General features: G+C 42.6%; 4 protein-coding genes across 17 annotated transcripts in view; 3 read left to right on the top strand and 1 right to left on the bottom strand.

Annotated features, from left to right (window-relative positions):
- The window catches only part of LOC134812281 (uncharacterized), a 112,713-nt gene that overhangs the window by 59,041 nt on the left and 40,742 nt on the right, over positions 1 to 12,930 (top strand). The window lies entirely within an intron of this gene.
- Positions 4,368 to 10,334, top strand: LOC134813167 (uncharacterized PE-PGRS family protein PE_PGRS54-like). The gene has a single exon (XM_063820853.1). It carries the CDS (start codon positions 4,368 to 4,370, stop codon positions 10,332 to 10,334), a length of 5,967 nt encoding a protein of 1,988 aa, XP_063676923.1.
- LOC134812295 (obg-like ATPase 1) overlaps positions 10,439 to 12,930 on the top strand; it is an 86,980-nt gene continuing 84,488 nt past the window's right edge. The window contains exon 1 of the mRNA XM_063819675.1: positions 10,439 to 10,448. The gene's annotated coding sequence lies outside the window, so the exon portion shown is untranslated. The remainder of the gene's footprint in view (positions 10,449 to 12,930) is intronic.
- On the bottom strand, positions 10,453 to 12,056 carry LOC134812302 (uncharacterized). The gene is made up of 3 exons (XM_063819684.1): positions 11,871 to 12,056; positions 11,120 to 11,230; positions 10,453 to 10,997 (listed from the first exon to the last, which is right to left on the bottom strand). The coding sequence occupies exons 1-3, from the start codon at positions 11,988 to 11,990 to the stop codon at positions 10,845 to 10,847; spliced, it is 384 nt and encodes a 127-aa protein (XP_063675754.1). The 5' UTR covers positions 11,991 to 12,056; the 3' UTR covers positions 10,453 to 10,844.

Genomic DNA, 12,930 nt, shown 5'->3' with positions numbered 1-12,930 from the left:
CTAATTGAAATAGAAATTCGTAATCGTTTTTGCTGCTAATTGGGGCTAAATCCAACGTCCAGAATTGAGTTTCTAATTTGTTTTTTAATTCCTATCACACTATTTTTACCAAACCAAATCAATGCTATGTTTATAATCTGTAATTTTAAAATAATCTGTTTTTCATACAGTTAAATTAATTTGAAACTAAAACCGGCCATTGTATCACAATGCTGGCAAGCATTACCGTCGCCCTTATATTCACAATACTATTTACCCCCTATACTATTATATCCCCTTTATTGTTTTCCAGGCATTAAGACTTTTTCGAAAGTAGTTCAGCAGGTACATTTAAGTTCAAAACATTCTAATTCAATGTTAAAGATGACAGGAATAAGAAATAGTTATATGGAGGTTTTTAAGAAATTTGCGCAAAATACGCGCCAGCATGTTATACGAAATTAGGTAAAAAACCCAAAATCGCCATATTCAGGTGCCTTAAAAACCATGTTAAAATTGAGTTAGAGATCTGAAACTTTGCAGGGCGTCTAGACCTTGTCCAAGTCGACAGTAAAAAAAATTTCATGTTTCAGGAGTATCGGGAAGTGGGTTTTCTGGAACCCCTGTTTTACAACAGATTGTCGTGAAGATATATAATAATATGTATAGACGCTTTTTGCAGTCAATTGTAGCCTACATTTAAGTGTCCGTAGATTCAAAAGTATAAAAGATACAGTCATTTTGAACCACAGGTCATCACTTGATGACGTCATCAATTTAAGTGTTTTTAAAACTTGATTTTTGACAAAACAACAACTTTTCAAATCGATTTTACACCATTAAAGAGTAATTTTATTCAAAATCTGAGGACATTTTCACCTTAGATAATTGTTCAAGCATTCTAAAAATCTACCGGAAAAGTTTCCTACCTTACTCCTTCATAAAGATATTTGCTATTGAAGTTAGTGCTTTTTTGAAGAATAATTTTATAAAAACACAAAAGTTGTGAATTAGTATTCTCTGGTGTTGGGCTATCCCTTGGGTTGTGGAGCTCAATTTTGCTTCTTAAAGGTGTAAATTGTGTTATAGGCTAGTTTTAAAGTTAAAAATCGAAAAGTTGCACACGTGGGGACACGCCCAAATTGATTTAAAATAGCTAAAATCACTAAAAATTTTGATTTTCACGATTTTTATCAACTTTGGAGTCCCGTTGTGATCCAAGTTCTTTTTGAAATCTTCTGAAACATTGCATGCTTATCAAACTATATATTAAATACCACTATGCAAAAATTTACGGTGATTCAATATTGTATGCGCACGCAACGTCCGCTCAAAGTTTGCACGTGCGAAAGGTGAGAATTTTGCTCATTCGTGATTTCGAACATATTCTGCTTTCCACGATATTTAAATGGCATTATCTATGAATTTAATGCCAACTTGAATGAGTAAAAAGTGCCATATTCAGTCGGTTATCGACAGATATACCTAACTAAACACAAGGAAACGTTTTCAAAGGCAGAATTTCGAAATCGTCGAAATTACCTCCTTGTTAATGAAGTTTCGACTAGCTGTGTAAATTATCCTGACATTATAATCAAAAAGAGATGATATTTGACCAAAACCCATAATCATGGGTAGAGTGTACCGCTGCCAGTGTCTCTCTTTTCCAAACAAAAGGAAATGATATTAATTTGAGGAACAGTCCGCTAATGCAAATTGATACCGAGAATGAAATCGGTCGCTCGCTTTTTCCATTCGATCACGGCTCACGAATTGTAATAAAGCTTATTGATTTGAAAAAGCGAGCGACCGATTTCATTCTCGGTATCAATTTGCATTAGCGGACTGTTCCTCAAATTAATATCATTTCCTTTTGTTTGGAAAAGAGAGACACTGGCAGCGGTACACTCTACCCATGATTATGGGTTTTGGTCAAATTTGTAAATGTGATTTGTGAACAAAACTTTTGCTTGACTTTTTACATTTTACTGCGTGCCATTAAATAGCGAATTCAAAATTTATATTCCATTAATTGCAGTTTGTTACGATTTATGATAACTGATTATGATGTAAACAATAAATTAGTCCATTAGAGACAATCCCCTTTCGAGGGGCTTTCGATCAAATCAATCTGTATAAAGAGCCTCGTGGAACATTCGGTAAAAATCGTGTGATTTCCGAGCAGTTTTAAAAACACATCTGAGTATAACTATAGTCATTATAATACTAACTTTTAATTAATTTTTTGAAACTTATACTGAAATGATGTGTTATTTGCTGGAGCTGAATAAGGGAACACTCATTTTCATTACTTCAGTTCAAGAGACAACTAACGACAATTCAGAATTTAAGTATTCTAGCGGAAATATTTTTTGGTTGTTTAAAAATGATGCGTCATCTATATATATAGGCTATATAATAGGCTTTTAAGTTCTACAGTTGACAAAATAAGATATTTTGTTATTTTTGATGTATTTTATATTTAGTTCCAAACAGGTCTAATTTATAAGCACCCTCAAAATTGTAGGAAATTTTCGTCATAGTTTTTGTTATATAAATGAGAAACGGTCGTCATTCAGGTGGTACTGGTAAATTTTGGAGGACTTCGCCGCTTCGACGCGCCGCGTAAATTATCATTTTTACTTCGCATTGAAGATCGACGAGATCTTTGCTCTGTTTATTCGCAGAGCAACGATCTGGAAGGGTACTGACATCGTCAACCAATGGTAAATCACAATGGCACATGGATAGCTAAAAGTTTGCGTAGTGGGGAAAAGTGTATTTGAGTTAATTAAATTTAACGAATTTCACATTTAAAAATTCTTTTTGCGTCCGAAAATACACCTATTGAAGTTGGTTTCAAGTTCAACTGTCGGGGGCCCTTTTAGAACAATCTCGAAGATTGACTCTAGAGTGATTTAGCACGCTCGAATTCTTTCAGTAAAAGATGTTGGCATCTCAATAATAATCTCAGAATGTGTGTTTGTCTGTGTGTGCGCGTGTAATTTCCGAGCGGCTTAATCAAGAAAACGGTAAGAGTTATGGGACTGGTTTTTTCGGTATAGTGCCGAGAAAACTATAAGGAAGCCAAATGGTGAAGGTTTTTTAAATCGGTCGGTGGTAAGTGGTTTAATTAATGGTTTTGTACCACAAATGTTACATAAAATGGCTCACATTTTCTCCCTCCTCGCTCTCTTTCCCATTACTGCATATTATGTAGCGTTGGTACATATATCATAATTACACTGTCATGTAATACTATTACTATAAGCTTATTAGGGGAGGAAGTGCTCATTGCGGTCTGTTTGGACTGTTGAGAGAGAGTTCATACTTTCATACGACAATGTAATGCATGTTTTCAAATATAATAGGAGGGTGTGGTGCGGAGTTAATGAGGGTTAATTTCTAAAACGATTTAAATAAAAATGGAAAGCGGTTCAAGACGGGAGTGATGAGATGTATATAATTATAATAGTCGGTGTACGGACCTTATGATCATGGAATGTGGTGCCTTATAATGATTTAATTTTCCACGAGAAAGAACTGATTATGCGATTATGTTAAATACTATTGGATACGTTAGGGTACTCCGAATAGAATTGCTCACCTAATCAATGCTAATGCGGGTTTTGATTCAGCGGGTAAATGCTCCTACCCTTTTTTAACTGCGGCAGTGAAATCCCGGCCGAAGGCCGGGTTACACTAGTATTTGTTATAATCTACATCATAGAGTATCTGCATAATGAATTCAATTTCACTAAAAATAAACCAAGTTTCATTTGTTATTAAGATTAGCGAAATTAGATTACCTTCACGTTATTTGCTTACTTGGCATTGAAATAATATGTAATCCAAGTAAGGTTAATTAAGCTTTTCCAAAGTTTCTCTTCTCGGGGGAACAGAAGGAGTTAAATAAGGTTCGTGCCTGATAGATTTGATAAAATTGGGTGTCGAATCGTTCAACTTCAGGCTAAACGAACAGACGAGTTATTTTGTAAGTACATATGGTTATTTAACTTGGATAGTGAATACATCGTCTTAAAATGGTTAAATATCTAGCGCAAATAAAATCCCTATTTAAAGAACCCGGAAGCAGTGATATAATGCTCATAATCGGTAATAAAATCAAAACTTTCGAGAAATCATTAATCACTTTACTCCCTAATAATTTTGATAAACTTGTCGAGTTTATCGTTCCTATATTATTCAATCTGATTTGACTTTTGTAAACCGATAAGATGGTTTGCCAGTCGAACAGTGCTTTCTATGGAGCTGCTTCAGCTTCAGGCGGTTACTCTGCCGGTACAGGAGGAGCAGCATTTAATGGAGGTGGGGTCTCTGCCAATGGCGGCGGGTTTTCTGGAGCCTCGGCCGGTATTTCCCTCAGCATGGGGACCGGAGGTTCAGGTTTCACTGTTATCCCTACTTCCAGCATTAATCTGTCCCATTATTCTGCATACCATGCAAATCAGATCTTTGGACCTGACGGAGGTATCCTCCCTGCTTTTTTAGGCATTCTACCACAAGCAATTATACTCATTCCGGACGGTGCATTGGATGCATCAAAACTCGGTCCTAGTTTACCTCAGAATATAGGAGACAGTCACATACTTGTCCCTAATGCACCCAGCGGAACACCAGGAAGCAGTGGACCTCAGTATGGTCAAGTGATAGGGCCTCAGGGAACTTATCAGCCGTCAATAGTTTCACTTGTTCCAAAAACCCCTGGGCGTGGTCAAAATGAGAGCTTTGGTGGAACAGCAGGCCTAAATGGTATCGATATCGGAATAACCTCTGGGGGTTCTTATGGTCCTGGAGGAGTTACTGGAGGAGCTGGTAGTCCTTATGGACCATCAAGAGTCAGTGGAGGAGCAGCACAGGGTCCAAGTGGAGGATTCATGTTCAACGGTACATTTATCGCTCCAAGCGGATCCTACCTGATCGTGCTACCAAGTGGTGCTTCAGTTGTGGTATCTGGATCTCTAATCTCACCAAATCTTAGCAACCCTAGCAGTGTCTTGGTGTCTTATGGTGGATCTATTCAAGTTGTCTTCAGTGTATCTGCTGCTGGAGGAGCAGCCGGTCCAAGTGGTCCATCTGCTGGTGGCATTGATATCGATGTTAGTTATACCTCTGGAGGAGCTGGAGGTGTTGGAGGTGCTGGTGGAGTTACTGGAGGAGCTGGTAGTCCCTATGGACCATCAGGAGTCAGTGGAGGAGCAGCACAGGGTCAAAGTGGAGGATTCATGTTCAACGGTACATTTATCGCTCCAAGCGGATCCTACCTGATCGTGCTACCAAGTGGTGCTTCAGTTGTGGTATCTGGATCTCTAATCTCACCAAATCCTAGCAACCCTAGCAGTGTCTTGGTGTCTTATGGTGGATCTATTCATGTTGTCTTCAGTGTATCTGCTGCTGGAGGAGCAGCCGGTCCAAGTGGTCCCAGTGGTCCATCTGCTGGTGGTATTGATATCGATATTGGTTTTACCTCTGGAGGCGCTGGAGGCGCTGGAGGTGCTGCAGGTGCTGGAGGAGTTACTGGAGGAACTGGTAGTCCTTATGGACCATCAGGAGTCAGTGGAGGAGCAATACAGGGTCCAAGTGGAGGATTCATGTTCAACGGTACATTTATCGCTCCAAGCGGATCCTACTTGATCGTGCTACCAAGTGGTGCTTCAGTTGTAGTATCTGGATCTGCAATCTCACCAAATCCTAGCAACCCTAGCAGTGTCTTGGTGTCTTATGGTGGATCTATTCAAGTTGTCTTCAGTGTATCTGCTGCTGGAGGAGCAGCCGGTCCAAGTGGTCCCAGTGGTCCATCTGCTGGTGGCATTGATATCGATATTGGTTTTACCTCTGGAGGCGCTGGAGGTGCTGGAGGTGCTGGAGGAGTTACTGGAGGAGCTGGTAGTCCCTATGGACCATCAGGAGTCAGTGGAGGAGTAGCACAGGGTCCAAGTGGAGGATTCATGTTCAACGGTACATTTATCGCTCCAAGCGGATCCTACTTGATCGTGCTACCAAGTGGTGCTTCAGTTGTAGTATCTGGATCTGCAATCTCACCAAATCCTAGCAACCCTAGCAGTGTCTTGGTGTCTTATGGTGGATCTATTCAAGTTGTCTTCAGTGTATCTGCTGCTGGAGGAGCAGCCGGTCCCAGTGGTCCATCTGCTGGTGGCATTGATATCGATATTGGTTTTACCTCTGGAGGCGCTGGAGGTGCTGGAGGTGCTGGAGGAGTTACTGGAGGAGCTAGTAGACCCTATGGACCATCAGGAGTCAGTGGAGGAGCAGCACAGGGTCCAAGTGGAGGATTCATGTTCAACGGTACATTTATCGCTCCAAGCGGATCCTACTTGATCGTGCTACCAAGTGGTGCTTCAGTTATAGTATCTGGATCTGCAATCTCACCAAATCCTAGCAACCCTAGCAGTGTCTTGGTGTCTTATGGTGGATCTATTCATGTTGTCTTCAGTGTATCTGCTGCTGGAGGAGCAGCCGGTCCAAGTGGTCGCAGTGGTCCATCTGCTGGTGGCATTGATATCGATATTGGTTTTACCTCTGGAGGCGCTGGAGGTGCTGGAGGTGCTGGAGGTGCTGGAGGAGTTACTGGAGGAGCTGGTAGTCCTTATGGACCATCAGGAGTCAGTGGAGGAGCAGCACAGGGTCCAAGTGGAGGATTCATGTTCAACGGTACATTTATCGCTCCAAGCGGATCCTACTTGATCGTGCTACCAAGTGGTGCTTCAGTTATAGTATCTGGATCTGCAATCTCACCAAATCCTAGCAACCCTAGCAGTGTCATGGTGTCTTATGGTGGATCTATTCAAGTTGTCTTCAGTGTATCTGCTGCTGGAGGAGCAGCCGGTCCAAGTGGTCCATCTGCTGGTGGCATTGATATCGATATCAGTTATACCTCTGGAGGCGCTGGAGGTGCTGGAGGTGCTGGAGGTGCTGGTGGAGTTACTGGAGGAGCTGGTTGTCCCTATGGACCATCAGGAGTCAGTGGAGGAGCAGCACAGGGTCCAAGTGGAGGATTCATGTTCAACGGTACATTTATCGCTCCAAGCGGATCCTACTTGATCGTGCTACCAAGTGGTGCTTCAGTTGTGGTATCTGGATCTCTAATCTCACCAAATCCTAGCAACCCTAGCAGTGTCTTGGTGTCTTATGGTGGATCTATTCATGTTGTCTTCAGTGTATCTGCTGCTGGAGGAGCAGCCGGTCCAAGTGGTCCAAGTGGTCCATCTGCTGGTGGCATTGATATCGATATTGGTTTTACCTCTGGAGGCGCTGGAGGTGCTGGAGGTGCTGGAGGAGTTACTGGAGGAGCTGGTAGTCCTTATGGACCATCAGGAGTCAGTGGAGGAGCAGCACAGGGTCCAAGTGGAGGATTCATGTTCAACGGTACATTTATCGCTCCAAGCGGATCCTACCTGATCGTGCTACCAAGTGGTGCTTCAGTTGTGGTATCTGGATCTCTAATCTCACCAAATCCTAGCAACCCTAGCAGTGTCTTGGTATCTTATGGTGGATCTATTCATGTTGTCTTCAGTGTATCTGCTGCTGGAGGAGCAGCCGGTCCAAGTGGTCCCAGTGGTCCATCTGCTGGTGGCATTGATATCGATATTGGTTTTACCTCTGGAGGCGCTGGAGGCGCTGGAGGTGCTGGAGGAGTTACTGGAGGAGCTAGTAGTCCTTATGGACCATCAGGAGTCAGTGGAGGAGCAGCACATGGTCCAAGTGGAGGATTCATGTTCAACTGTATATTTATCACTCCAAGCGGATCCTACCTGATCGTGCTACCAAGTGGTGCTTCAGTTGTGGTATCTGGATCTCTAATCTCACCAAATCCTAGCAACCCTAGCAGTGTCTTGGTGTCTTATGGTGGATCTATTCATGTCGTCTTCAGTGTATCTGCTGCTGGAGGAGCAGCCGGTCCAAGTGGTCCCAGTGGTTCATCTGCTGGTGGCATTGATATCGATATTGGTTTTACCTCTGGAGGCGCTGGAGGTGCTGGAGGTGCTGGAGGAGTTACTGGAGGAGCTAGTAGTCCTTATGGACCATCAGGAGTCAGTGGAGGAGCAGCACATGGTCCAAGTGGAGGATTCATGTTCAACGGTATATTTATCACTCCAAGCGGATCCTACCTGATCGTGCTACCAAGTGGTGCTTCAGTTGAGGTATCTGGATCTCTAATCTCACCAAATCCTAGCAACCCTAGCAGTGTCTTGGTGTCTTATGGTGGATCTATTCATGTCGTCTTCAGTGTATCTGCTGCTGGAGGAGCAGCCGGTCCAAGTGGTCCCAGTGGTTCATCTGCTGGTGGCATTGATATCGATATTGGTTTTACCTCTGGAGGCGCTGGAGGCGCTGGAGGTGCTGGAGGTGCTGGAGGAGTTACTAGAGGAGCTGGTAGTCCTTATGGACCATCAGGAGTCAGTGGAGGAGCAGCACAGGGTCCAAGTGGAGGATTCATGTTCAACGGTACATTTATCGCTCCAAGCGGATCCTACTTGATCGTGCTACCAAGTGGTGCTTCAGTTGTGGTATCTGGATCTCTAATCTCACCAAATCCTAGCAACCCTAGCAGTGTCTTGGTGTCTTATGGTGGATCTATTCATGTTGTCTTCAGTGTATCTGCTGCTGGAGGAGCAGCCGGTCCAAGTGGTCCAAGTGGTCCATCTGCTGGTGGCATTGATATCGATATTGGTTTTACCTCTGGAGGCGCTGGAGGCGCTGGAGGTGCTGGAGGAGTTACTGGAGGAGCTAGTAGTCCTTATGGACCATCAGGAGTCAGTGGAGGAGCAGCACATGGTCCAAGTGGAGGATTCATGTTCAACGGTTTATTTATCACTCCAAGCGGATCCTACCTGATCGTGCTACCAAGTGGTGCTTCAGTTGTGGTATCTGGATCTCTAATCTCACCAAATCCTAGCAACCCTAGCAGTGTCTTGGTGTCTTATGGTGGATCTATTCATGTCGTCTTCAGTGTATCTGCTGCTGGAGGAGCAGCCGGTCCAAGTGGTCCCAGTGGTTCATCTGCTGGTGGCATTGATATCGATATTGGTTTTACCTCTGGAGGCGCTGGAGGTGCTGGAGGTGCTGGAGGAGTTACTGGAGGAGCTAGTAGTCCTTATGGACCATCAGGAGTCAGTGGAGGAGCAGCACATGGTCCAAGTGGAGGATTCATGTTCAACGGTATATTTATCACTCCAAGCGGATCCTACCTGATCGTGCTACCAAGTGGTGCTTCAGTTGAGGTATCTGGATCTCTAATCTCACCAAATCCTAGCAACCCTAGCAGTGTCTTGGTGTCTTATGGTGGATCTATTCATGTCGTCTTCAGTGTATCTGCTGCTGGAGGAGCAGCCGGTCCAAGTGGTCCCAGTGGTCCATCTGCTGGTGGCATTGATATCGATATTGGTTTTACCTCTGGAGGCGCTGGAGGCGCTGGAGGTGCTGGAGGTGCTGGAGGAGTTACTGGAGGAGCTGGTAGTCCTTATGGACCATCAGGAGTCAGTGGAGGAGCTCCTAGTGTTTGTAGTGGTCCAAATGGTGGACAATTTGGCGGAACATTTGCTTTTCCATACGGTCCAGGTGGTGTTTACGGAGGTTCAGGTTCTGTTCCTGTTGCTCCAGGTGCTCCAAGTGGCCTTGGTGCTGCAGGTGTTCCTGGTTTTGGTCCAAATATGTACACAATGTCCCCAGGATCTCCTGTGTCTGTGTTTGGCTCACCGGGATCATCCGTTCCTACAGATTCAGATGGTTCCAGTTCATCTGATGATGAAGCTGATGCTCCAAACAAACTTCCTTACCCTGGTTCTAACTACGCTCCTACTTTCTTATCCAGACAGCAACTTCCTCGTGATGTCAGGCATTTCCCACTATATGTTATGTTTAATCCCGATGGTTCAGTTAAACCAACATATGCTCCGCTGAAGAGTGATCGCCGACCAATGGTTGTTTTGCCTAAGACTATGATGAACCGACCACCTCGACCTGCGGTACCTCAATTTACGGTCGGGAATGTCCAGATTAGTTCCAACAAGTTCTACCAGATAACAATAAACGGACAGATTTCCACTGTTCCTGGTAGACACATTAGGACCAGGAAGAGCAAGGGTGGATTCTCTGTTAAACTTAACGGGCACAGAAGGGCGCTTCGTCAGCATTATAAGATTGTTGAGGTCAATGCGGGAGTTTCTGGTTCTTCGGGTGGTGCTGTTAATGGTGGTGCGTTTAACGGAGCAAGCGCTACATACGCTGGAGCATCCTATGGAGCTGCAAGAGGTGGATCGTTCGCTCAGAATATGGGGTCTCAAGGTGGTTGTGGATCAGGAAGAATGTACTAGAGATTGTATTGACAAACTCAAAAATTTAGCAAGATTTCTGGAATGAACTAGATAATAACATTTGTGAATTATAATAATTTGTTTTGGTAATGGGGTTGGAGTAAAAATAATTTGGCACTTTTTAGGATACAAAAATATGTTTTACGCTATGTACAGTATGTTTACCAGATACTTGTTTAAAGTAAATTGTTGTTCAATGTTAAAATCAAAACATTAAGAATATGTTTCAATATCACAATTCATGGTATCATTATACACCTTAATAATTTAAACTTAGTCCCAAGTGTGGTACTTGAATGTTTCTATATTTGAGTTCAAATTATAGGAATTTTGCGTTCCATTATCCCTCTGCGACAATGTTCTTGTTTGTCGGAAATTTCGCCCATTCCTTGGAATAAATATATACCTAAAATCTTCGAAATTTGTTCGTCGTTTTCCCATCCGATTTACGAAGCCTGGTTATCCATTTCTTGGTTGAAATCTTCTATTTGCCTCTGCAATTCACCCGATCTACGATGCTAGGTCATCCATTTCTTGATTAAACTCTTCTATTTGTTTCGCCAATTCGTCTATTTCCGTGTCTTTGTACTCAAATGCCACTTCAAATGTATCAATCGCGTTTTGTAAACTGTCATTCTCTCGTCTCAACTTTTCAACTTCAACCTGATCAGATAATTTCAATATGGTGTTTGATTTGCATTTGCCTAATCAATTATCACTCAATGAGCGCCTTCGCTAATAACGTCCTAACTAAAATTTAACAATAAACCGCAGATTGAGCAAACCTCAAGATCCTGTTTTTCATCCAGTATCTGCTCCTTCCATTCGTGAAGTTTATCTATCTCTGCGTCTGATAGCTCCAGTCTGTTTTCTAAATCTCGTTTATCTGCTTCAAGCTGCAACGGTGAAACATTATTTTCGGTGCATAATATTAATAATATATAAGGATAGTGTTTAAACGCCGCCGCCACCGATTTTTTGCTCACGCCGCCACGCCATGTCTGACGTCATCAGCTATAAACGTGACACATGCAATTTTATTGTGCATTTTAGTGCATGCTTGGGCATTTTCTTAACCATTCACGTTAAAATAAATCAACCATAAACTGAAACTGGAAGCCAAAGCGGTATATTGAGGCCCATCCCGTACAGAGACTGCATTTATGTTCGACTGAGTCACAACTACAAGTGCCAAGGGGCCACGCCGCCGAACGCCGCCGCCGCAAGTTTTGGCCTCGCCGCCGCTGATTTAGGCAAAACGCGGCGGCGTGCATCACTGAAAGGTAAACATTGAATTTCCAGCCTGGTATTTTTGACCCATTATAACTATAAGTGAAACTATTTGCAAATACTATGTCACCGTGTCACGTGTGTGAGTGCAGCACATTGAGTCTTTCTACTTGTAGCCTAATTAATCAGAAAAATGTTCAGATATAAAAAATCTCATCATATTAGTGACTCCGAAACAAATCATAAACGATCGATGAACAATAAATTATTGTTCATTAACTCATTGATCATAGCTTGACGTCGTACCTTAGTAACCATTTCGGTTGCAGCCTGTACAGTATCTTGAAACTCGTCTGCTCTGTTGATGGCCTTGTCTCGCTCCCTCATCAGGATTACTATCTTGTTTTTCAGGAATTCTAGAGCCATTTCCTCTTAAAACACCGGAGTTGGTTTAGGTCGTTGTTTATTACAATTAAAACACAAAACTAGAAATGGAGTTAGTTGAAATAAGCTTAAGTTAGGCTGATAATTATGAAAGAATTACCATGGTAATAAACTTAATTACAACAGTTATGCAATAAACAATTGGACGTCAACCAAACCGGATATATAACAAAAATCACAGACACTCAAAACTATATTCGTACTATTTTGGCAGGTAATAATTACAAAAAGTACTGTAAAACAATACCGGCCAGCTGCTGATATGTGCAGAAAAACAGGTTGCTGTGTACACAGTTGTAGAAGCAGAATTTTAGAACTTTTAACAACACACTTGGAGTGATGACAGCGCCTATGTACAGCCTGAGCAAAGAGATTCTGCGGTACTCTGCACTATCACCAACTGTTGCTGTGGAATACCGTTGTGCATACTGTGGAGAGAATGTATAAATAGTTTTGTTTACAAGTATTTTTCTAGCTGGCAGAAGGCGCGGGTGGGAGTTAACAGCGGTGATTTGACATGCTGTCCAGACGCCAAGTCAGAAACGTGGTTTGAGAGCATGAGTCAGAGCATGTTTTGGTTCTTGGGTTTGTGTTGTAATCATGCTCGAAGATGTCAGGAAGCTGAGCAGTGAGCATGTCGTTAAACTTTTGTAAGAACAGTAAAGACGTTATAGAGTAGTAGGGTCGGAGAACATAATAGATGTCTAGTCCGAGCCTGCATACAGAATTACAGATGAGAACGTGATATCTTGTTGAAATGTTTTCGAGATTTAACAGGTTTCCCGGATAAATATTTGTAGCTTTGAGAGGGTATGCATAATCATGAATATGTAATTCATATGAGACATGAGCCTAAAGTTGATAAAACTTTTAACAAAAGAACATTTTAATTTGCTGACAGATTTGGTGAACGGACCGAATC

This window comes from Bolinopsis microptera, chromosome 3, assembly GCF_026151205.1.
Source record: "Bolinopsis microptera isolate Bmic1 chromosome 3, MBARI_Bmic_1.0, whole genome shotgun sequence".
NCBI lineage: Eukaryota > Metazoa > Ctenophora > Tentaculata > Lobata > Bolinopsidae > Bolinopsis > Bolinopsis microptera.
Note: the sequence above shows the minus strand (reverse complement) of the source record. Positions and strands in the feature narration are given on the sequence as shown.